The sequence below is a fragment of the Symphalangus syndactylus genome, chromosome 17 (genome assembly GCF_028878055.3).
Source record: "Symphalangus syndactylus isolate Jambi chromosome 17, NHGRI_mSymSyn1-v2.1_pri, whole genome shotgun sequence".
NCBI lineage: Eukaryota > Metazoa > Chordata > Mammalia > Primates > Hylobatidae > Symphalangus > Symphalangus syndactylus.
The window spans coordinates 28,148,223-28,175,547 of NC_072439.2; the positions used below are offsets into that span (position 1 = coordinate 28,148,223).

General features: G+C 35.9%; 1 protein-coding gene across 12 annotated transcripts in view; it reads left to right on the forward strand.

The window, feature by feature from the left end:
- TAFA2 (TAFA chemokine like family member 2) overlaps positions 1-26,475 on the forward strand; it is a 575,512-nt gene extending 549,037 nt beyond the window's left edge. For all 12 annotated transcript variants that reach the window (XM_055248653.2, XM_063620055.1, XM_063620054.1 and 9 more), the window contains one exon: positions 24,338-26,475. In XM_055248653.2, coding sequence (XP_055104628.1) covers positions 24,338-24,349 — 12 coding nt within the window. In that variant the 3' untranslated portion in view covers positions 24,350-26,475. The remainder of the gene's footprint in view (positions 1-24,337) is intronic.
- Positions 26,476-27,325: the final 850 nt, after the last annotated feature.

A 27,325-nucleotide genomic window follows, 5' to 3' on the forward strand; every position in this document is an offset into this window, starting at 1 on the left:
AATGTAATTCTTCCCTGGAAAAATCGTAGCCCCAGTCTCACAATTACTCTACAAAGAATTTTGCAAATATATTCAGCATACAATGAAAAATAACCAGGCAAACATGAAGACAAGGCAATGTAAACAAAAGCAAACAAAATAATATACAATAGTGAGTTATTAAACTGCAGAACTGCTGCACTAAGACAAACATTAAAAAATCTGTAAAAGAATGTATAACTTCCATGTCAACTAAAAAATATGGACTAATAAAAACAACACAAAAGAAGGCAAAAGAGGAGAGAAAATAAATCTAGAACAGGTGGAATAAATAGAAATTACTCAATAATGGTAGCTGTAACTCAGATATATGAGTGATTATATCAAATGCTAATGGGGTAAATAATTCAATTAAAAAGCTAATAAATGTTTAGAATGATGAATATGCTAATCACCTTGAATTGATCTTTATGTAATGTATATATACATGGAAACATCACACTGTATCACATAAATATGTACAATTATTATGTGTCAATTATGAATAAAATAAACTTTTTAAGAAAGGCAAATACAAAGATTGTCAATCTGGATCAAAAGATCGAAACACAAGTATATGCTGTTTAACAGAGATACATCCAAACTGTAAGAATTAAGAAAAATGGAAAATAAGACAATAATGGGAAAGATACACTATGCAAATATCAATACCAAAGAATTTGCAGCAAATACTATTGCTAAGGAAGGATATTTTCTAATTATAAAAGGGCTAATTCCTCAGGAGGAAACCACATAAATGACTTCCTGCTTGTATTAGTGCCTGCCTACTACTTCTATTTTCACAAGAGTTAGTTAACTCTAATTAAGTTCTAACCAACACTTATTAAGTTCTCACTATGGCCAAACACAACTCCAAGAACTTTATACATACTAGCTCATTTAATTCTTACAACCACCCCATAAGAAAGACTTGATTATTATCATCCTTTTACAGTTGAGGAGATTGAGGCATAAAGAGGTTGTCAACTCATAAAAATAGTGAGTATATTGGTAGTTGGCAGAAGGAAAGAAGGAGTGATGAAGGGGAAAATAATATAAAGGTAGTTATTACCACTGAACTGTACACTTACAAATGGTAAAGATGGTAAATTCTATATGTATATTTTTACCTCAATAAAAAAAAATAAAAAGAGATTGCCTAAGTTACATTGTGAGTAAGCAGTGGAGCTGGGATCAAACCCAGGCTATATAGCCTCCAAGTCATGAAAATAAATATTTGAGTAGGAAGAGCCTAACTGAACCAAGTAATTTTTGGCTTTGTCTCTGCTGCACATTTCAAACCAGTTTGCCATAAATGGGATAGGGCCTAATATATTCCTTTCTCTGTGCTTCAAATATTAGTTTAGATTTTTATCTCTTTCTTTCTTTCAGAACCCCCTAAAAGCCAAGATATGGCATGTTTTCTCATGACTGAGCTCAGTTTCTCTTGGATTTCATTAACCCAAGAACAGCTGAATAGATTGAGTGTATAAGAGATGGGGGTATGCCTTCAAAGATTTCCTCATGGACAGACTTCTTGTTCTAGATTGGTTTTCTATACTAAGGAATATTTCAATATAGCTAAAATTTAAGTGAATATAAACCACGCATTCAGGACTTTTCTCCCATCAGTCACCTGAAAACATTTAGCAGGAAAATCTTCTGTTGCTTAACACATGCATGCACACACACACATACACACACACACACACACACAATCACTTGCTCACTCCACTTTGTCCCTCCCCAAAACATTGCAAACCATCACCATCTGAACCTCCTTGTCTCTCCCCAAAACATTGCAAACCATCACCATCTGAACAGAAGGAACAGAACACTGGCCTCCAGGACTTTTAAATAGAGGTCTGCATTGTCTCTCATGCCCATCCAACTTCTATTCAGTTTCAATTCCAAGCATGAGGCTTTCTGAGGGAGGAAGTTCTAAAGTCATGTGTGTTACTGGAAACTTCATTGCATTTCTTTTTAGTGTGACTCCATGAGAGCAAGGACTATGTCTGCTTTTGCCTATGGTTTAGCCTTAGTAAGTAACGTGGTAGCACAGTAAGATTCATTGAATAATTCAGTGAGTTATTCATCGAATAAACAAGGAAGTAAACAGACAAATGAACAAACCTGTGATCTCATCTCCTATTACTTTCTTCCTTGCTTATTTCACTGACACCACACCACCCTTTTGTACTTTTCTCATCTCTGGTATTCTGCAGATGCTGTTACCTCTGCCTAAAATGCTCTTTTCCCGGCTACCAACTTGATTGGCTCTCTTATCTCCATATGCTCTTACTGAAACCTCACTTTCTCAGCAAGTCTTCCTCATCTACACCAACTAAGATTGTACACCCCTGTCTCAAAAGTCCCTCTCTCTCGACTTAATTCTTGTCAGGGCCTAAAATACATGAAAATTTTAGGTATTATGTCTGTTGTTTGCCTGCCTCTGTAGATAGTCACTTCCATAGAGGAGTGATTTTTATCTTTTTCTTCACACCTAGGACAGTGCCTCCCACTTAGTACATGCTCAATAAATATTAGCTAAATGAAGAAATAGAAGAACCTAGAACACATAACCCGTTTCACTGGTTTTGAAGCCCAAAACTAAGAATCCTTTCCCCAGACTATCTCTTCCTGCTTCCCTGCATCTTTGGGAAGTTTCACTTAATTTTTCTGAAGTTCAGTGTCCTCAACTGTAAACTGTGGATAATGATAATTAGTAACAAAGACTAATAATATTAATAGCAGTAAATCATAAATGGGGACTATCTCACAGAATAATTCTGGGGGTTTTACAAAAGAACATGGAAGTTTATTAAGTTGTCTACTGATGCCAACAATTATGATCTGAGAGGTGGAAGTAAAAGAAGAATGAACAGGGTTTCAGGATTCCTTGAGTAACAGAATGAGCAGCAGTTTTAACCAAAGCTCAATTTTTTGGTCCTAGTCCAAACCAAAAAATGCATAGTACTTCTGCTAAGCAAAAATTAACTGCTGGAAAATGGCAGATAGGAGGTAGGACTAACTTGCAGCTCCCACTTGGACAGACAGAACAGCATGTGGAGACTAACATTGTAAACTTTTGCTTTAAGAACCACCACAGGAACATATCAGAAAAACCAAAAGAATTCACAAGATGTAGTTTGTTGCCTTAAACTCCCTAAGACAGACAAAAAACTCAGGACCCAAGTTTGGAGGGGTAAATTCCATCTTGTTCACTGGGGAAACTGAAAAACCAGATGATGGGAGAAGGATTTAACCTCATCTAGAGCTGAAAGAAATTTAGAGAACAGAGCAAGATATGAAAGTAGAAGAAGCAGTGGGAAGAATCCTGTAGGTACTCCCAGTCCCCAGGGAAGCCATTTCTGACTTAATCTCACAGGGGTCCTTGGGGAAGGCAGTCAATGGAATTGGGGATGGGCCACAAGGAGAAGGAGACTTCCAGTTGAACTTTGTAATAATTTCAACTGAGTGCAAATTTCCTGGGCAGAATCCTGTGGTGGGGGTGCAAATGGGAAGTGCAGATATGAGCACAGAAGCCACAACAGACAGGGAGGGGCAAAGCCTGAAATCCCTGCCTGCTTTTTCAGAGGGAAGACTTGTAGCCTGGGGCAAGATCTCAGCCCTGCACACTGAAGGCCTGTATATAAATTTGGCTCTGTTGGCTGTTGGGGGAGCATGGCAGGAATGAGACTGGCCTGTTGACTGTGTAGGTGTTGGGTGATGCTTGTCACTGCCAGCTTTCCCCACTTACCTGGTGACCTGTATGAAGCAGCAGAGGCAGCCATAATCCCCCTGTAACATGAATCCATTGGCCTGAGAACCACACCCCCATACCACACAGTGGCTGCAGCAAGCCCTGCCCATGGAGAGTCTGCGATCAGACACACCTAACCCTGCACCCACCTAATGTTCTTTCTCTACCTACCATGGTAGGCAAAGACAAAAGACATAAGCTTGTAGGAGCTCTACAGCCCCACCCATTGCCTGAGAAACCCAATACTTATTCAGGCAACCTGAGGGCAAGCTTCTGTCTCCCCTGTACTACTGCAGCTGATATTCTCTTGAAACTACTACCTGCTTGCTGGAGGCCAACTAACTCAAGATATTATACCAACTTAGAACAACCCTGCCCTGAGGAAGGAAAATACACCAGCTGATTCCACTGCCTATAACATCCTGGCTAACTAGAGGTCCTGAGTCCATCCACATGACAGCTTCACTGCTAGCATAATCAGTATTCGGAAAAACCAGTGCACTAAAGAAAACTGCAGTGAAGGACCCCACAGAATTTAATTCACTCCCTTGCTACATCCACCACAGCAGGTGCTGGTATCCATGGCTGGGAGACCTGAAGACAGATCACATCACAGGACTCTTTGCAGACACTATCCAGTACCAGTCCAGAGCCCAGTAGCTCTGCTGGATGGCTAGATCCAGAAGAGCAATAACAGTTACTGCAGTCTTTCAGGAAGCCCCATCCCTAGGAGAAGGGAAAGAGTACCACATCGAGGGATCATCCCATCGGATAAAAAATCTGAATAGCAGCCCTTGAGTCCCAGATCTTTCCTCTGACATAGTCTACTCAAATGAGAAGGAACCAGAAAAAATAATTCTGGTAATATGACAAAATAAGCTTCCATAACACCCTCAAAATATCACAGTGTCTCAACAGCAAGGGATCCAAATCAAGAAGAAATCTCTGAATTGCCAGAAAAAGAATTCAGAAGGTCAATTATTAAGCTACTTTAGGAGACACCAGAGAAAGGTGAAAACAAAGAAATTTAAAAAATAATACAGAATGTGAATGAAAAATCGCCAGAGAAATAGATATCATAAATAAAAAATAATCACAACTTCTGGAAATGAAAGACATACTTAGAGAAATGCAAAATACACTGGAAAGTGTCAACAATAGAATTGAATAAGCAGAAGAAAGAAATTCAGGGCTAGAAGACAAGGCTTTCAAATTAACTCAATCTGACAAAAACAAAGAAAAAAATTTTTAAAAATTAATAGAGCCTCCAAGAAGTTTGAGATTATGTTAAACAAACAAACCTAAGAATAATTGGTGCTCCCAAGGAAGAAATCTAAAACTTCGGAAAACTTATTTGATAAAATAATTGAGGAAAATTTTCATGGTCTTGCTAGAGATCTAGATATCCAAATACAAGAATCTCAAAAAACAAGTGGGAAATTCATCACAAAAAGATTATTGTCTAGTCACATAGTCATCAGGTTATCTAAAATCAAGATGAAAGAAACAATCTTAAGAGCTGTGAAGCAAAAGCATCAGGTAACTTATCAGATTAACAGCAGATTTCTCAGCAGAAACTATACAAGCTAGAAGGGATTGGGGTGCTATTTTTAGCCTCCTTAAATGAAAAAAAAATCAGCCAAGAATTTTGTATTCAGTGAAACTAAGCTTCATAAATGAAGGAAAGATAAAATATTTTTTGGACAAACTAATGCTGAGAGAATCTGCCACTACTAAGCTAATACTATAAGAATTGTTAAAAGAAATTCTAAATCTTGACACAAAACCTTGAATTACAACAAAATAGAACCTTTTTAAAGCGTAAATCTTACAGGGTCTAGAAAACAATAACACAATGAAAAAAAAAGAAGCTATTGGGACACCAACTAGCATGATGAATAGAATAGTACCTCACATCTCAATAACATTCACATTGAATGTATATGGCCTAAATGTTAAATGTTCCACTTAAAAGATGCAGAATGGCAGAATGGATAGAATTCACCAACCAAGTATCTGCTGTCTTCAAGAGACTCACCTAACACATAAGGACTTACATAAACTTAAGGCAAAGGTGTGGAAAAAGATATTCCATGCAAATGGACACCAAAAGCAAGCGGAAATAGCTATTCTTATATCAGACAAAACAGACTTTAAAGCAACAACAATTAAAAAAAAGAGGAAGAAGGACATTATATAGTGATAAAAAGACTAGTCCAACAGAGAAATATCAATCTTAAATGTATATGCACCTAACGCTGGAGATCCCAAATTTATTAAACAATTACTGCTAGACCTAATAAATGAGACAGACAGCAACACAATAATAGTGGAAGACTTCAATACTCCACTGACAGCACTAGACAAGTCATTAAGACAGAAAGTCAACAAGAAAACAATGGACTTAAACTATACCCCAGAACAAAGGGACTTAACAGATATTTACAGAATATTCTATCCAAAAACTGCACAATATACATTCTATTCATCAGCATATGGAGCATTCTCCAAGATAGACTGTATGATAGGCCACAAAACAAATCTCAATAAATTTAAGAAAATCAAAATATATCAAGTACTCTCTCTGACCACAGTTGGAATAAAACTGCACATCAACTGAAAAAAAAAAAAAAAAAGCAACCCTCAAAAGTAAGCAAATACATGGAAATTAAGTAATCTGCTCCTGAATGATCATTGGGTCAACAATGAAATCAAGATGGAAATTAAAAAATTCTTCGAACTGAATGATAATAGTGACACAACCTATCAAAACCACTGGGATACAGCAAATGTGGTGCTAAGAGGAAAGTTCATGGCATTGAATGCCTACATTAAAAAGTCTGAAAGAGCACAAATAGACAATCTAAGGTCACACCGTAAGGAATTAGAGAAAAAAGAATAAACCAAACCCACACCCAGCAGAAGAAAATAAATAACAAAGATCAGAGCAGAACTAAATGAAATTGTAACAAAACCATACAAAAGATAAGCGAAACAAAAAGCTGATTCTTTGAAAAGATAAACAAAATTGTTACACCATTAGCAAGATTAACCAACAAAAGGAAAGATCCAAATAAGCTCAATTAGAAACAAAATGGGAGATATTACAACCGATATCACAGAAATGCAAAAGATCATCCAAGGCTACTATGAACACCTTTATGCACGCAAACTAGAAGACCTAGAGGAGATAGATAAATTCATGGGAATATACAACCGTCCTAGATTAAGCCAGAAAGAAATAGAAACTCTGAACACACCAATAAGAAGCAGCAAGTTTGAAATGGTAATAAAAAAAATTGTCAAAAAAAAGGTCCAGGACCAGTTGGATTCACAGCTGAATTCTATAAAACAAAGAAGAATTGGTACCAATTGTACTGAAGCTATTCGAAAAGGTACAGAAAGAGAGAATCCTTCCCAAATCATTCTATCAAGCCAGTATCACCTTAATTTCAAAACCAGATAACAACAAAAAAAGAAAACTACAGTTCAATATCCCCGACGAACATAGATGCAAAAATTCTCAATAAAATACTAGCTAATTGAATCCAACAGCATATCAATAAGATAATCCACCATGATCAAGTGGGCTTCATGCTAGGGATGCAGGGATGGCCTAACATATGCAAGTCAATAAATGTGATACACCACATAAAGAGAATTAAGAACAAAAATCACATAATCATCTCAATAGTCTCAGAAAAAGCATTTGACAAAATCTATCATCGCTTTATGATTAAAACCCTCAGCAAAATCAGCATAGAAAGGACATACCTTAAGATAATAAAAGCCATTCATGACAAACCCACAGCCAAAATTATACTGAACAGGGAAAAGTTGAAAGCATTCTTCCCCCTGAGAACTGGAACAAGACAAGGATGTCCACTTTCACCACTTCCATTCAACATAGTCCGAGCCAGAGCAATCAAACAAGAGAAAGAAATAAAGGACATCTAAATTGGTAAAGATAAAGTCAAACTGTCACTGTTCACTGGTGGTATGATTGGATACCTAGAAAACCCTAAGGACTCATCCGAAAAGCTCCTAGATCTGAAAATGAACTCAGTAAAATTTCAGGATACAAAATCAATGTACACAAATCAGTAGCACTGCTATACACCAATAGTGACCAAGCTGAGAATCCAGTCAAGAACTCGACATCTTTTACAATAGCTGCACAAAAAATAAAATACTTAGGAGTACACCTAACCAAGGAGGTGAAAGTCTTCTACAAGGAAAACTACAAAACACTGCTGAAAGAAATCGTAGACGACACTAACAAATAGAAACTCATCTCATGCTCATGGATGGGTAGAATCAATATTGTGAAAATAAGCATACTGCCAAAAGCAATCTACAAATTCAATGCACTTCCTATCTAAATACCACCATCATTCTTCATATAACTAGAAGAACAAAATCCTAAAATTCGTATGGAACCAAAAAAGACCCCACCAATTAGAGATAAAACATATAGAAAAAAGTTATTCTACTCTTAAAATATTCACTGGGTATATATCAAATTAAAAAAAGAGTCCCTGACAACATTTCTATATTTTTGAACAATGTAAAGAAAATGGAAGATTAGAAATGTGTAAATGATGTATTTCCCCACGTGTGACTTGCTTTTTCTAAAAAAAAAAAAAAAAAAAGAAACTCTTCTGAGATTTTTGTGCACCCATTACCCAAAGAGTGTACACTATACCCAATGTGTAGCCTTTTATACCTCACCCCTCTCCAACCCTTCTCCCCGAGTCCCCAAAGTTTATTGTATCATTCTTATGCTTTTGTGTCTGCATAGCTTAGCTTTCACTGATAAGTGAGAACATACGATGTTTGGTTTTCCATTCCTGAGTTACTTCACTTCGAATAACGGCCTCCAACTCCATCCAAGTTACTTGCTTTGCCAAAGCAAGACTAAGCAAAAGCAACAAATTTGAAAGCATCACATTTTCTGAACTTCAAATATACTACAAGGCTATAATCACCCGAACAGCATGGTACTGGTATAAAATTAGGCATAAAGACCAATGGAACAGAATACAGAACCCAGAAATGAAGCAAAATACTTACAGCTAAATAATCTTTGACAAGGCAAACAAAAACAAAGTGGGGAAAGGACACCCTATTCAACAAATGGTGCTGGGATAATTGGCAAGCCACATGTGGAAGAGTGAAGCTGGATCCTCATCTCTCACCTTATACAAAAATCACCCCAAGATGGATCAAAGGCTTAAATATAAGACCTGAAACCATAAAATTCTAGAAGACAACATCAGAAAAACTCTTATAGACACTGGCTTATGCAAAGAGTTCATGACAAAGAACACAAAAGCAAATGTGGCAAAAACAAAGATAAATAGATGGGACTTAATTGAAATAAAAAGCTTCTACACGGCAAAAGTAATAATCAGCAGAGTAAACAGACAACCCACAGAGTGGGAGACAATACTTACAAACTATGCATCTAACAAAGCTAATATCCAGAGTCTACAAAGGAACTCAAATCAGCAAGAAACAAACAATCCCATCAAAAAGTGGGCTAAGGACATGAATAGACAAAAAAGAAAGATATACAAATCGCTGACAAACATAAAAACATGCTCAACCTCACTAATTATCAGGAAAATGCAAATCAAAACCACAATGGAATGGCCATAATTTAAAAGATCAAAAAATAATAGACGTTGGTAAGGATGTGGTGAAAATAGAACACTTACACTGCTGGGGGGAATGTAAACTAGTACAACTACTATGAAAAACAGTGTAGAGATTCCATAAAGAACTAAAAGTAGATGTACCATTTGATCCAGCAATCCCACTACTGTGTATCTACCCAGAGGATAAGAAATCATTATATGAAAAAGACACTTGCCCATGCATGTTTATAGTAGCACAATTTGCAATTGTAAAAATATGGAACCAGCCCAAATGCCCATCAATCAATGAATGGATAAAGAAAATGCTGTATGTGTATGTGTGTGTGTGTGTATATATATATATACACACACACACACCCATCTGGGTGTATACACACACTCACACACACATACACACCATGGAATACTACTCAGCCATAAAAAGAAATGAAATAATTTCTTTCACAGTAATCTGGATGGAGGCCATTATTCTAAGTGAAGTAACTCAGGAATGGAAAACCAAACATCATATGTTCTCACTTATAAGTGAAAGCTAAGCTGTGCAGACACAAAGGCATAAGAATGATACAATAAACTTTGGGGACTCGGGGAGAAGGGACGGAGAGGGGTGAGGTATAAAAGACTACACAATGGGTATAGTGTACACTTTTCAGGGGATGAGTGTACAAAAATCTCAGAAATCACCACTAAAGCACTTATCCACATAACCAAAAACCACCTGTTCCCCCAAAAGTATTGAAGTAGGAAGGAAGGAAGGAAGGAGAGAGGAGAGAGAGAGGGAGAAGGAGAAGAAGAATGAAAGAAAGAAAGAGAAAGAAAGGAAAGAGAAAAGAAAACAAAAAAATACAAAATGTGTCTTCTCTTTGTTCATGCAGTTCCACATTCAGAAACTATTATGAGGGGGAAACCCCAAAACAAACTATCAACAATAAAAAATAAAAATCATGCCATATACATGCTTTAAAAATACTAGTCTCCAGATTTGATAGGAAAAATAAAGCAGGAGAGAGGTCAGGCATCCTGAACTGTAATATATACAGTACATAATTCTGTTTGTGTGCGTGCACATAAGTGATTGCATGCACAATATTATTTGGGGGCAATGGTGAGCCAATCATTGTGCTATTTGTTTACTGTGTTCTATTATAGGAAATTTGATGCTATTTCATTTGCACCATCATATCTGATGTCAAGTGAGCATATAATTCCTTGGTGTAGGGTAATTGTCTCATGAAATATTTCATGAGAAAAATTTCCTGACAGTGTTAAGCAGCTGTATGGAAATTACTCAGGAGATAGGTGTATTTTTTAATGGGATAGCTTCTAACTGAAATATTAACTGTAATGAATATGCCAGCATCAATCTTGATGCATTCATTTGGACATTTTCCACATCCCAAGTGATTAGTCTAATACCAATTAGAGCATCACAGATTGCTATTATCTACTTGCATTATTATTTTCATGAATTAATTTTGTTTTTAAAATCAGACCTTTTCCAAATGAGAATAAATTTAAATATCTGAGGTGAAAATGTGAAGCTGAATGTCAGGACCCATGCATATCTATGATTTCAAATTCTGAAACTGCAGAATCATAGGGATAATCCTAGAAAAATTAAAAACTGAGGAACTGACCCTTTGGTTCACCTAATCACCCCCCTTGCTGTTTACAGATAATCCGAATATTGATTCTAGCTTTCCTTCTTCTGAAATTACTTATCACCTTTTTCCTTATATTAATTCATTCACGTGTTCATTTATTTATTCATCTCTCCATGCATCCATTATTTCAATCTTTCATTTAATAAATATTAGGCATCATTTATGTGCCTGATATGCTGCTTAGCACTGAGGAAACAAAATGTATGCTAATATTCTTTTTCTCCAATACCTCGTATTTTAGTGAGAGAAACAGATTAATAATCATAATATGATGAAATATGTCTTATAATAGAACTACGACAAAGGGCTGATTGGATAAATCATGAAGTGGCCACATTTCTTCTGGCGTTTGAAACAAGTGTATTTTAGGCAAAGCTAAAACAAACACAAAGATCAGGGGACATGAATGGGCACATCAAGTGCTAGGATTAAATAGGCACAACTAGAGTGGAGCATGCATGTTTTGTGGAGACACTGGGAAGAAGGGGAGATGAAGCTGGGTGTTTGGGGTCTAATCATGAAGGATCTTGTATATCATAAATAAGTCTATGTTTCTTCCTGTAATAGGATAGTATTATAGATTTTTCTTTTCGGGATGATGGTGGCAAAGAGAAGGAGGAAAAGCAGGGAACAAGACAAGTCAGGACATTATTGCAATTTTACACACCAGGTGGAATAAGGAGTGTAGTAGTGGGACCGAGAGTAGGAAATAGATTAGAAAGATGATTAGAAACTGATTAGAGATGAGACATATAGGAAAAAGTTATTCTACTCTTAAAGTATTCAATGGGTATATATGAAATTTTTAAAAAGTCCCTGAAAACATTTCTATGTTTTTGAACAACGTAAAGAAAATGGAGGATTGGAAATATGTAGATAATGTATTTCTTCATGTGCGACTTGCTTTTTCTTAAAAACAAAAAAACCCAAAAAACTGAAACTCTTCTAAATTTTCTCAGTCTTTATCATTTATCTTCAGCTACATGTGTCCACTGCAAGTCATAACACGGACCCACTTCACAACTGTGTTGGCTTTGATATATCTAAATAAAGGCATCTAGACTCGACTCTGGCCAGAATACAGAAGTTCCACTCTTCCTCAAACCATCATTTAAATCTTACATTTTCTGGTTTAGGAGGGAGAGGCCAGTATTAGCAGTGATAAGAAAACAGGGGTCTTTTCTAATTGCTCAATAACACAAATATTTTCAAAATTAGAAAATATATTTTTCTACTAATTACATGATTAGTCTTTTTTCTTGCTATTAGTTTTAACTATTCCAACCTCTCAAATTTATGTGGAAAGTGCTTTACTTTACTTTTAACTTATACAACAAAAACCCCTCTATTGTCAGAGCCTAAATTATTATTAATAGCCAATTTGCATATGATTTATTAATTTATTATTGTTACGCAGATTTTTCTCTCAACTACTGAATTATTCTTCAAATATTTGAAATTCAAATAGTATGTTTTGATATCATTGGAGTACTTTGGAAAAGGGAGTATAAATAAAACTTTTTTTTTTTTTTTGAGACAGAGTCTCACTCTTGTCGCCCAGGCTGGAGTGCAATGGCGTGATCTTGGCTCACTGCAACCTCTGCCTCCCGGGTTCAAGCGATTCTCCTGCCCCAGCCGCCAGAGTAGCTGGGATTACAGGCAACCGCCACCATCCCTGGCTAATTTTTTGTACTTTTAGTAGGGACGAGGTTTCACCATGTTGGTCAGGCTGGTCTCGAACTCCTGACCTCAGGTGATCCACACACCTTGGTCTCCCAAAGTGTTGGGATTACAGGCGTGAGCCATTGTACCTGGCCAATAAAACTTTTAAACATCTATCTATATCTATAAAATATCATAAGTTACAACTGAAAAATGTCATGAATCTCATTCTGACTGTTAATGAGGATTACACAATTAATAATGATTAGAGAGCAACAAAGTTGGCTTGAAAAATGAATGCCACCCAGGGTTGACTAGACCCATACGTTGATTAAATGACTTGGTTCCATTTATCACCCTTAAAGTGTGTATGGTTCAAATTCCTGCCTCAGCAAATTATAAATCACTCTAGGCATGGATGATCAGGCAAGGCTATGAATGGTTAAGATCACAAATATTTTATCTTTGAATTATAATTGATTATTACTACCTAATATTGTTTCTACAATTATTTTACACTTTTATGCTTAGATGACTATCTCTTGAATTCTGTGTACTTTCTTCCTTGCTTCTAATAAACTTTTTTCTTAGGTTTGTGCAGAATGCTCCCCAAATATTCACAAGAAATGCTTACTGTCCTTTTTTTAAATTTCTTGTAAAAACTGTTTATTTTAGTCCCATTTAAAGGTGTGTGTCTCTTTGAAATTAAAAAATGATGTACTAAGATTATATAATCTTCTAAGAGAGATACAAACCTATCCCCATTGTGAGCTTTTTTGGAGGTAAAGGACATTATTGTCTTGTTGTCCCTTTATGTTTGTTGTAATGTCCCCTTTCTCCCAGGTTTGCTTTCTGTAATAATCTGTTAAACAGTGGAGTGCCTGACATGTGTTTGTTCCTTAGGCAAACATGTAAAACTCTTCAAGTTCGAATGGAGAAGTAGAAAGAGAAGGTTTCTGCTGTGCCTGATGACAATTTTTGATTTCTCCACACTTAAAAAAGTTTTGGCTCCCTGTTGGAGCACTAGTTGTGGCGAATCCTAGTGTTGGTCGGATTCTAAGGAAGGGACAGAAGTTTCATTGAGAAGTAAAGATTCAAAACAACTCCAGAAATGAGCTCCCGTCTTGGTTTATTGCTCACAAGGCAGCAGGTGTGTACATGGTGCTAACAGGATTAACTATGACCTACTCTTTCTTGTGGTTACCATTAGCATTTACGTGCCCCTGATTTCAGAGGGTACAATGAACTTGGTACAGCTTTAGGGAGTCAGAGGGCAAAGAACTGCCTCAGTGGTCGGTAAAGAAAGGCATTGGATTATTGTTATTAAAAAATAGAGAGAGGCATCATTCTTTAAACTGACGTGAGGGCTATACACTGAACAAATAATTGGCCACAAAGAGCCATTATGTTATGTCACTACAATGGCTCTGCAGTATTGTTTTCCCCAAAATAGGAAACGGATACTACAAAAATCTGGGTGTATTCTTGGACTTCTGTTAGTGTTCAAAGCACTATTATTTGGAAATAAGCATGAAAAGTACTGAGCCATCAGACTTTCGCTTCATCTCCATAAACCAAATAAAGGCTGCATTCTTACCTAGTGGTCCATTCTTTATATATTTAAAGTGCCCCATAATTGGATATTATTTCATACCTGCATCTAAGTATTACAAATAATTAGATTTAAGCATTCATATTTTGATACACTTTGGAAATTCAGAATTACTGAACTATGGTGGTTGTTATCAGAAAAGTCCAAAAAGAACTACATCTAGGAAACCGGAAAAAAAAAAAAAAAAGCAAAAGCACCCAATGTGTTAAACATCACCATCTATGTTGCCCTATCCTTCAGAAAATGGATTTTAGTTTGAAACTTACAGAAGGGGATTTTTTAAATAAAAGATTTACCACATATAGAATGATCATCTCTTAATCTTATGGAAGATGATGGGGATGGAGAGGAGAGAATGCTCCATCTCCGTGTGCTGCTTCTGGCATGTTCTCACAAACTTCTGGTACTACTTTTGTCCTTTCACAAGTTACATCAAGTCCTTTTAAGTGACAGCAACATATTCTTCATTCAGACAGGTGTGTAACCGCCCTAAGGGTTCTTCCTGCCTGCTGCACAAACAAAATCAATTCATAGAGACCATGGCATTGCAATAAAGAATTTAATTGATCAGAGGCCAGCCATGCCACACAGGAGATGAAGCTGTTACTCAAATCAAGCTCTCTGATAATCTGGGGGCTAGGGTTTTTCAAAGATAGTTTGGGGGAAGGGGTGGGAGTGGCTAGGGAATGATTGCTTGCTACTGTTGTTTGGGGATGCAGTCATACAGGTGTGGGAAATGGTCCTCCTGTGGGCCGAATTGCTTCTGGGTGGGGCCACAGGAGCGGTTGGTGGGTCCAGGTGGAGCTACTGGTGTCAGGCTTGCAAAAACCCTGAAAAGATATCTCAAAAGACCCATATTAGGTTCTACAACAGTGATGTTATCTGTAGGAGAAATTGGAGAATTTGCATCCATTGTGACCTCCAGAACAATGGCTGGCAATTGTTTATGTCTATGCCTTAGTAGAATTCAGGCTCCTCTATCCTTCTAGCCTGGTGATCTTTCCTTAGCTTTACAAACGTGGTTGAGTTTTGGTGAAAGGCTATTACTACTTAAACTATAAACAATGTCTTCCGAAGTTAGCTTGGCTTAAACCCAGAAATAATTAAGATCAGGTTGAATGCCAAAGGCAAGACAGGGTTTGGCTAGAGTAGATCCCCCCCAACTGCCATAATTTTCTCCCTGATACAGTTTTTGCAAAGGTGATTTCAGTATCTCAAGGAAATGTTGTCCCTAAGAGCCATTTGTATTTGTAACACAAACCAACAAAGAAGTTAAGAGAAAATGCTCTCTAGGCTGTGAAAAGGAATTTCTTCCAAGTTTCAGCTCTTCTTCACCCTTAACTCCAACTATCTTAAACTCATTTTTTAAAGTAGAACTTTTAAAACTTCTGTAGTGAGACTGGAATTCTTGAGGAGAGTGATTCTTGACCAGATTGAAACTTATAAAGTAAAGCTTTCTGGCGGAAAGTGGATAAAAACTATCAATTCAAATTACTCTTTTACAAATGAGAGGCTAGTCTAGAAAAATGAACTTAATATCAAATTTAGCAGGTAAAGTACCTCTGAATTGAGTTCAGAATCTCAACTGTCTGTAAAAATGTATGAACAATGCTGGCATATAGAATTAATATCTTAAAAATTCTGCTCAGATTTCCTTGAGGCATTTAAAATAATTGTTTTCCTGACTTAAGGATTTTTTGAATGTCTTCAAGAGATTTCTCCTTATTCCATATGCTGTTGGCTTTCACCATTCTCTTAATTTTGCGTGTGTGATTCTGCACCTGAAACAAACACAGTGTGTGTGTGTTGGGGTACCAAGGGAAGGGGAAGCAACGTCTTGTCTTAACAAAGCTTTTTTAAAGTGTCAAAGGAATTTATTAGCTACTTAAAAAGCAGAAAATGCTGTGTTTTGCTAGCATTGAATGTCATCCAGAGAGAAACGGCTGATCTGCTTCTGAGTGGATGAATGTGCATAAATGGCAACGCAAACAGTCATCTACTTTCATGAGTCACGTAGAAGAGTTCATGGCAGGCACGCTGTACAGCTTTCAAAGTTCCAAGAAACAGCGCAGGTCCATCTGTTCAAAAGATTCATTTCCAGTCAAGATCTTCATTTGCACAGCATAGGAAGCTGAAAGCCATTGACAGATGTTGTATATGTGGTAGAAGCTCACTAATTCTGCTTTCTAATATAATGATTAGGCCTTTTAGAAAATGAAGTCTTCAAAGTGGTTATACCACTGAAGAATTTAGGTGATCAGAACGACATTTTATCCCATTTAGAAGTAGTGTTTCTTAAGAAAGTTCATAGTAGTTGGAGGTAAGAAGTGAGTTAGAAGCTTACTGACTCCAACCAATGTGCTTGGTAGATACAAACTCAAGTTTCAGATATTTTTTTAGTGACTTATCCAGAGTTCTAGAACTAGCAGGTAGTAACACTGGTATAAACCCCTGGTCTCCTGATTAGCAGAATGAGGCTGTCCCATTCAGGCATATCTGGTATTCTGTTTCTTTCCAGAAGTCTAGAAAGATTATATGCCAAGTCTGGATAATCTCTTCGTTTTTTTGCTTCCTACACTGAGACTCACACTGATTTACACCTAAATATAATCAGTTAGCTACAGAAATGCTGCTGTTTGAAATTACTCTTTCCACTCACCCAAAGCTGTTGAATTTTTCAAGAATTTATAAAATAGATAACTGAGTATAGTTCAAGGTCCTTTAGTGGAAATGTTGATCTTAGCTGAAGTATTAAACGTATCTCACAACGTTAAAATAAATGTTCAGGCCAATCTAGCAAAAGCAGTTCTTTGGAGGTAAAACTAAGCTGTGGTATGAAAATACAATGGTTTTCAGGTCTCTAGGAGTCACCTCCATCATCATGAAAGTAAAATATAGGCTTAATTTTCACATAGATGAGTATATTTATAAAAGTGATTCATATGTCACTGTCTCATAGTGCCTTACCTTACCTGAAAGCTGTCTGGTCAGCTTGCTCATGCGTGAATATCCCAGACCAATAGGTGTCTTTCATTTCTTAATACCTCATTGCATGAGGTGCTTTAAGATATGACAAGTGCTTTCACATATAGTTACAACCAATGTAATGGCAGCTTTTCTCAAGCTTAAATGAGAAAACCTGCTACTGCAGAGTAATGATGTTTTTTTTTTTTTGAGACGGAGTCTTGCTCTGTCGCCCAGGCTGGAGTGCAGTGGCGCGATCTCGGCTCACTGCAAGCTCCGCCTCCCGGGTTCACGCCATTCTCCTGCCTCAGCCTCTCCAAGTAGCTGGGACTACAGGCGCCCGCCACCACGCCCGGCTAATTTTTTGTATTTTTAGTGAGTAATGATGTTTTAATTGCACATTTAGTACACAAAAAGTGAAGCAAGAGCTTATTTCACGTACTTGTAAGAGCTACATTAAAAAAATACATTTGCAGTGAAGTAGCAATTATATTCAAAGAATGGAAGAGTTCATTCAAATCAGCACTTAGGATGATGAAGGTATTCTATTCTCCCTTTTACCTTTATCGAATAAGTTAAATTTATTGTAATGTTAGTTTGAAATTGTGCCTATTTGTGATGTTATTAAGCAGCCACCTTAAAAGGATCGGCCATGCACTACATTTAATCCTTCTGCCTCCCCTTAGAAGTATTACCACATTTCCTTGTCTTCCAGTTGTTTAAAGAGTGCTCATCAGTCCAAAAATAAATGTTTATCTAATAACATGGATATTTTAGTGAAAATTTAACTTTAAAATGAAATTGACTGCAATGTTCATAATGCATTTTCACTTCTATTGTTCATAATGCATTTTCACTTCTATTATATAAATATTGCTTAATAGTTCCTCATAACATGATTTTAATGAACATATTAGAGAAGGGAATTTTTTTTAATTCAGCTAATATCATATAAGATTTACATTGATGCTGCGGAGATTTGGCAGTGATTTCACAAATATGTTGTAGACTGGCAAATGGAACAACTGAAATTTAAAAAAATCTGGGATATGGGGTAGGACTCAAAGAAAAATAATGTCAGAGGAACCATCAATAAAGAATAGGGAAATTTGCAAATCTGCATTTTTTGGCATAATAATATCCCATTTATTTTTTAAGTGTAGATGAAGTGCAGTGCCAACTTCCTAAATATGTATCCTTTGTGCAAAGTCTGATGGTAGCTGGTTTATTAGAAAGACAAAGAGTTAGAAAAAAATGGAATTCTGTATCAGAGAAGACTAGTAACATATGTGCAGAAACAATCAGAGGCAAAACCTGGGAATTTAATACATTTGGATGGCTAAAAATTTACACCTATCTGAATAATAATAGTTAATACTTCTTTAGCACTCATTAGGTTCCTCGTACTGTTTTAAGCATGTAACCTATTAACTCATTTACTTCTCAGCCCAGACAATCTATGATGCAGATGCTAATAGTATTTCTGTTTTACCCAATAAATCATTAGCAGAACTGAGCATTGAAAACAGGCCGCCTACCTTCATGGAACATCAAAGTCGTGCTTCATTTTTTCTTAATTTTTATTTTTACAATTTTTTTTAGACAGTCTCACTGTGTCATCCAGGCTGGAGTGCATTGGCAAGATCATACATAGCTCACTATAGACCTGACCTCGTGGGCTCAAGCAGTCCTCCCTGTAGCCTCCTGAGTAGCTGGGACTAGAGGTGTGCACCATCACGACTGGCTAATTTTTAATATTTTTGTTTTTTTGTAGAGTCTTGAGGGGTCTTGCCATGTTGCCCGGGCTGGTCTCAAACTCCTGGCCTCAAGCAATCCTCCTGCTTCAGCCTTTTAAAGCACTGGGATTGGGTGGGTGCGGTGGCTCATGCCTGTAAACCTAGCACTTTGGGAAGCCGAGGCGGGCAGATCACGAGGTCGAGAGATTGAGACCATCCTGGCTAAGATGGTGAAAACCCATTTCTACTAAAAAAAAAATACAAAAAAATTAGCTGGGAATGGTGGTGGGTGCCTGTAGTCCCAGCTACTCAGGAGGCTGAGGCAGGAGAATGGCATGAACCCAGGAGGCAGAGCTTGCAGTGAGCCAAGATAGCACTACTGCACTCCAGCCTGGGTGACAGAACCAGACTCCGTCTCAAAAAAATAAAATTAAAAAATAAATAAATAAATAAATTAAATAAAGCATTGGGATTACAGGCCTGAACCACCATGCCTGGCCAGTGCTTCATTTTTAATATGTGACTTTTATTATTAACATAACAAGATTATGAAAAGAAATAATTGCAAGATGAATCATTATAAGCAACAGAAAATTAAGTAAATATTTTTAGAGAAACAAGAAGTAATACCGCCCTCCAATAGGTATCCTATGTATCACCTTTTGTATCTTGTTTGAGAATTTCTACTTCTACCACCTACTAATATTTAAAAGGCATTTACTGGGACAAGCACTTTGTCTGGATTATCTGATTTAATCACAATAGCATATTACACACAGGATGGCCAAGGGTCAGCGAGTTTAAATAATTTATTCAACCCCATAGTGTTAGAAAGTGATAAGGCAAGGATTTGAACCTGGGCAGTCTGCCGAACAAAGCCTGAGCTATTTGTTATTATGCCTCTCACCATAGTGTTACCTCCTGCGGATAACCTAGTCAGCAGGACTTGAACAGGGGGGAAAAAGGAATTTTAGGCTTCAGTATAATGATTGTAAGAATTTTAAGATTTAAGAATTTTATAAAAAGATTATTGAATTTCCTTCCAACTTCGTAAGTTACTTTAATTTGAAGATTGGCAGAGGAAATTTCACAATACTCAAACAATAAAATGGAAACAGTATAAATAATTGAGTTCGCCTAATTTCAAATTTAACTAATATCATATATGTCATTAACCAGGTTTTATTTTCTCAATTTAAATTGTTGAACAGACTTAAAGACATGATTTTAGCATGAATTGTTTAGACATCTAATCAGGGCCCTATAATTGTTTTGTTGGGCTGTGATAAGTGGGTGCCTTGATCTTAAATAATTACTACTTTTTGCTTAGTGTTACCAGATTAGCATCTTCATCCTGGTTGATTGCTGCCAGGGTAGCGTCCTGCTTGTGACAGAAAAGCTATTATTATTTCTGCATTTTATATGTGTTCAGCAGCCCAAACTGGCTGGTGTGCAGCACACACTTACCAAACTGGCTGGTGTGCGGGACACACAAATAAGATTTCCATAAAAAAGAACAGCTTTGTAAAATATTGCCTTTGGAAAGGCAAATTTACTGAGATAGTGATTATAGCACATGAAGCTCAAGGCACAACCATAACAATCCTAGGGCCATTTCTCTCCCTCATGAAGTATTTTATATCTATTGCCCTCAGAACAAGAAGATAGTGTGCAGTCATGGTAGCAAATGCTATCTCCCATCCTGTAAAACTGATTTTATTGCAACCTCCTGCTTTTAGATACTGAAAACTTGCCAAAAATCTTCCTTAGAAAGTATAACTTAGTGCTTGGCCTCTTCCAAAAAATAGTTTAAATGAAAGAGTATTATTTAAGTTCTAAAAATATGGCAATGCTTAATTTGATATATTAACGATTACTTATACTTTTTAAAAATGTTGGATTGTATAAATATTGCTTAAGCAAATCTTGCATATCAGGGTGTTCCAGTTTAGAGTCTACAAAAGGTAAAATGGCATTTAAAATATGTTCCCCCCCAGCATGCCAGAATTTAAACTTGGGTCACTCATATTTATTTAAAATAAGCATACAAATCATAAAAGGTTGATATTTTTGTTTAATTTTAGGTAATAATTTTATTTGCAAATAGTATTTGGACCTTGCATAGTAAGCTTTTTCAATTGGTGATAATGTACCTATATTTAGAATCATTTTCCTATACATTTTTAAACCTTTGTTTCTCCCATCTTGTTTAGTGCAAACCCTGAGGTTGTCAGGGAGGGTGCTGGTAGATATTTATACATGTTCATCCTTATTTTGTGTTGAAAAGGATGAGTCATTAGTTAGGCTTTAATTCCTTCAATGCAGTTCTGTAAACTTGCATGAATGTCTGTTAGTATTGTTCAAAGAAAAACTTTAGCCGAATTAAATTGAGCAAAGAACAATTTGTGAATCGTGCAGTCTCCCAAGCAAGAGTAGGCTCAGAGACTCCAGTGCAGACACGTGGTGGAAGATTTATAGACAGGAAAAGGAAAGTGACAGAGAAAATGGAAGTGAGGTATAGAGATAGCCAGATTGCTTACAGATCAGCATCTGCCTTATCTGAACACAGTTTGAACAGTTGGCCACCTTTGATTGGCCAAAACTTGGTGATTGGCATAAGAGTGGACTACAGTGTGTTTACACTTCCATTTAGGTTACATTTTATGATGTACAGAGAAACCTTTAGGCTGAACTTAAAATATGTAAGGAGGAAGCTTTAGGCTAAATTTAATAGTGTGATTCTTTCATTCTACTTTCATTCTACCTTTAGTGGCTCTCTTGTTAAAGATTTATATGTTCAAAAGCAAAAAAAAATCCCTCCTAAAATCCAGACCTTTTATTTTTATAGTTGTTCAGTGTTGACAAAGCTAGGTGTTAAATAACATTATAATACTTGATCTTCATGGTAATACTGCCATTCTGGCCTAAATACAGAGCTCTTGATGCCGAATCACCATGTGTCCTCTTGGTCAAAATCAAATAAACAAAAAAAAAATCAAGTATTAGATTGTACACTTTCATCTAATATTAGAAATGTGTATTTAGACAATTACTTCTTTTAGTCATGCTTAAATTTTCTCTAACAATTATGTTAGCTGATAGAAAGATGTCATGAAAATGGATGATTATGATGTTTTTGAGGATATGGGTTATATCCTTATTTATATGTGTTTATATGTTTATGTGTGTGCATATATATATATGTTTTTTTCTCTACAGAAATGGAGAAAAAAATTGTTTTAGTTTCATAAGACTTTTGTATTATGCTTTTAATTTAGATGTCTATTTTCAAAATTATAGGAGAGCAGAGTTTTAATATATAAATAGTTGAGAGGATCATTTCTCAACTTTATATAAACTAGTAGAGTCAAATATTTAGCTTTAAATGAAGATATAGGAATGCATCTATTATACGCACTAATAGATTACTTAGAACCTGAGCTTGAAGTGGATCAAGAGGACACGTCACTTGCAATCATAGAGTCATGGCACCACATTCATCCAGTTCATTTCCACCATGTTTCTCCATTTGGCTACACTGAGGAACAGCAGAGGCTCAACCATTTATTCTCTCTCAATTTCCTCTCTCTCTCTCTTTCTCTCTCAATTTCCTCTCTCCATCTTTTACACACACACGTATCTTCCCCTCTCTTTTCTGGTCTTTTCAGCATAAGTTTTGAAAATATGGTCCATGTTCATACTCAATTTGGGAGCCCTTCACAGAAATTGTATATGATGACTCCTGAATGGCAGGCAGAATGATAGTTGATAATTGATCATGAGATCGCTGCTATGCCTAAGATATCTCCTGCTCCCAGAATCTCAAAGATTCAATAGGCTCTTCATGTGTTTCCAACCCTCCATCCTTGGCTCAACTTCTTGCATGGTTCTGTGCATGGGAGTAAGACACTTCAAATACGCAGGCAAAGAACTCCTTCCTTGGGAGTGCTGGCAGACCACTGAGACAGAAATAAGATGACTGCCTCCATGCATGAAAACACTTTTTTGCCTTTTGTAGCATCTCCCTTTGGTAGTATAATTTGAGACTAGCCATAGCAAAGTCTAGAACTAGCTTATTATTTTGTTTAATATATTCATTTTTTAAATAATTGATCAGAAAACAATGAAACCAAACAGACTTTTGCAATGTTTTTCAAAGGACAAGTAACAATGTCACTTAATAGAATAAAATCAAAGTTTTGACAATAATTTTTTAAAATCACGTTTTGTTTTAGCCATTCCTAGAAAAGAACTGTTAGGTAACTCTCTAAATACCCTGCCTGATATTAGAGTAGAATTAGAAATTTATTAACACAGCAGAAATATCTCGATTTCTGCTGTGTCGGTAATCTCTTCTCCTCTCCCCTCTTTCTCCCTGTATCCTCTCCCCCTCTCAAAATCTCTTTTCCTCTCCCCTCCTTCTCCCTCTCTCTTCTCCCTCTCCCTGTGTGTTTTCCTCTGTATCTGTGCATACATAGATATGTTTGTATATATGTATCAGGTATTCTATCTGTTTATTATTCTTTTTTCCTGTATACAAATGGTCTTTGGACTTTAGTAGGTGTGAAGTTAGTATGAATGTTTCTCAGTGATACTTAAAATAGCATTAAGAGTATATTCTACTCAATTTTATGAAAAATTTGGGTCACCTTTAACATTTGGTACATTTTTCTATTCCTTATTGTTTCTCTCCTCAGATATTTTTGTTCCCCATAAACAGATTTTTTCAAACATAATTTTTCAAATACAATTTTTCAAATATAATTGACTCAAACCCTCAATTTTTAAACTATTTCAAAAATGAACTGTATGGAACCAATCCCCAAGGGCTTTTTGAGAATATGATGTGGCTATGTTGCTGGGAACAAAGGTCTTTCTTCGCTGAGGCCTAGTATGATGTGTTTGTGATATTTGGGTTATGGCCACCAAGCCTGTGCAAAAGAACAAGGATTCCAGAATCACTCTCTGGGTCTGAGAGGGATATTGTTGTCGCCAGTTGGGATAATTCTAGTCACAGTTGTATTCATTTGGATAATTGTGCAAATGGCTTTAAAAATATTGTGAGTTGACAATGAGAAAAAAAGTGTATTTTTATATGATGGAAATACCTGCATCTGTTAGTCCTTTAAAATTAAGCAATGTATTTGATATAGCAAACACCAGCATTTTGAGTTATCTATTAATTTTTACTTGTGTTTAGTTTTAAGATTATTGGTATGTTATGAAATGTTGACTATATTTTTCTCCTTCCTTTGTAGGTAACCCATTAACCCAGGAGAAATCAAGTGATCCTCAAGGCTGATGACATTGAACATACGCATAGGAACAACTCCTGAGGTGATCTTGAAGATTTTTGTACCACTTGAAATAGGCACTCAAGAGTCTATTTCCAAGGGATTTCATGGCCTCTTCTTGAAATCAAGACTTTTTAAAAGTCAGACATGAACTTCCATGTCATGAAGATTTCAGCAGATTTGGACTGTGTTCAACTTGTAAATTGTTAAAAGAATTTGAAGTCACTGTCTGCGGAGCTGGTGAAGAGTTGTTTTTTTCAGGGTGATGTTAGAGACAGTCACCTTTTGAGTTATTGGCTCCAGATGTGACTACTTTTCTTGTTTCTGCAAGCCGTATCCCAAGTGCACTGTCCTTCTGTCCTGGATGTGTTCCTGGGTCGTATGTTCATTTGCTAGTGGGACTACACATGGCTTTAATGACATTTCCTTTGAGAACTTTTCCTCTGGCATGGTGTAGACTGAGACAATTTTATTTATATCCTAATCTTGGAGCTCAGAAAGCCTACATGTTTTAACATCTTAAAGTTGCTTTTGTTAAAGGAATGGAAATATATATCCATTGGTAATAATGTTGGCAAGTAATAGTTATCTGAATAAATCAATCATATAAGAATGTATAGACAAGCTGGCATACTTCCCTAAGGCTAACAACACCCTGCTGAAGCTCTTTGTCAAATAGGTAGTAGTTAGAACTGGATTACCATTTTCATTATATAATACTTTGTACCTCTAGAGCACTCTCCCTTTCTGTTTTTTTTTTTAAGTGAGCTTTTCTTTAATTTTTTATGTTTACTTATTCCCTTCACAGAAATCAGCAGTAAGCAGTCAAGTTAATGGGTAGCCTTCAGTTTCAAAAAAATTGACAGGGATGCATGTGAGTATCTGATTTCTTAGCTTGAATATTATTCACTTAGATTTCTTCTAGTATTTTTTTAAAAACTGTCCTATCTCATTTTAAAAGACTTTCTTTTGCTTGATCCCAATGACTGTTTGAATGCTCATATATTTGTTCAATCTGTTGATAGAAAAAATTGTTCATTTTCCTCAGTCTCAAATTTATAAATATTTGCTTACAGTTTTCCTATTCAAACAATTTGTTAGGCCAATATTTTGTGACATTTTTGTAGCGATTTTAACGTTTGTGGTTTTGGTTCTACAGGAAAGTCATAAATATTTAAAGGCCTTAAACATGTATGTACTTTTTTTTCTAAGTTATAGAATGTATAATTTTATACTACATTTATTTTGTTTCATTTGTGATATGAAGGGAGAGAAGAAAGAAAATTGCGTAGCCATTCTGTAACAATATTGTGTAAACCTATAGTTTGAAGGAATGCAAGAAGAGGGATTTCTGTGTTTTACTCATTTTAGACTGTTCAGAAGATGCTTCATAAATTGTCCTGTTAGAATTTCCATCATGGAAGGTGGTATGGAAGAAGGTATGGAAATATCTTGTATTCTAGAAACTCACTGACGTGGTCAATTAGACATATGTTGGTTTCCAGGATGGAGGCCCATATATCCTGGGGAACTTTGGTCTGTTAGTTTGTGACAATATTCAAAGGCCAAAACACTACTCAGACCCTTTCCTGGGAAGAGCAACTAAAAATGTAAAATTGGTTAAAAATAAAGTCTGAAAAGTATGTATCTCACATTGAACTAAAATCCACTGTCTCATAAGTTCATGGAATGAAATGACTTTCTGCCTCCATTTTAATCATGCATAAAATGAATCAGATGGCTTTGAGTGGATTTTCACAATGGCTCAAGACTATATGAAATTATAAAAAAAAGTTGCCCTGGGGTTTCTGCATCAATTAGAATATCGTTAATTTCTTTGTAACCAAGTGAAAAACTATACTTTTTGGAAATTATGAATTTGTCCTAGGTTTGTTTGAGATTTGAAATTATATAGATCATGCTTCTCATTTTTTAAACTTCTTTAAATCAACACTGGAAACTCTGTATTATATACAAGTGTAATACATGCATATAATGGAAAAAAAAACCATGGAATTTCAAATATACTAACTAGATTATCCCCAGTAGATTAATGTTGTGACTATTCAGAAAAGGTGAATAAAATTGGGATATAAAATGGACTCGCTTTCATAAATTACATTTATAGATCTGTTTTCTGTGTTTTATTTTAAAAGCATTTCAGTTATTATCCAGGGAAACCTCTGAATTCCTGGGGAAGATGACATAAATTCTTCAATCTTTTTTTTTAAAATAAAGATCCATGGCAAATCTTGCCATTTATACAAGGTTCCAATATATGAATGCTTCTTTGCTAGGATACAATTGAAATATATATACTTAACACTTGTGCTACTTGCCCTTCTTGACTATGAGTACAACTGGCATAATTTGCTAGCAATATGTAAAATTCATTTTATGAAAATTGTTAATGATCTCTTTATCTTTCAAAATATGTATGAAAATATTAAAATCACAAATATGACTATAATTTAACCTTTAAAGTTTTTTAAAATTTTTTTATTTTTAAAGATTAAGACTCACAGGAAGCTATAAAAAATAGCACAGAGGGTTTCTTTGAAAACTTTACCCATCTTACCCAGTGATAACATTTTACAAAACCATATAACATTGTCAAACCAAGGAAATCGGCATTGGTATAATACTATTAACTCAATACAGACCTAATTCAGATCTCACTAGTTTTCACATGAACTGTGTGTGTGTGTGTGTGTGTAATCCTTTTAAAATTAACTTGGTATCCATCCATTGTAATATGCTGGAACATGGATGAGATTACAGTGTGAGACTATGGGCCAGTGAGTGACTGATTTGTGATAATTCTTTTGAAGTCCTCTATTTTTGGAATAATATCCTATAGTTTTATTTTGCTTAATTTTTTATACACTCTTGTTGCTTTAACACAATAGAAACTTCCAGTTTAACATCAGAGTGTATTATTTGTGATTTCAA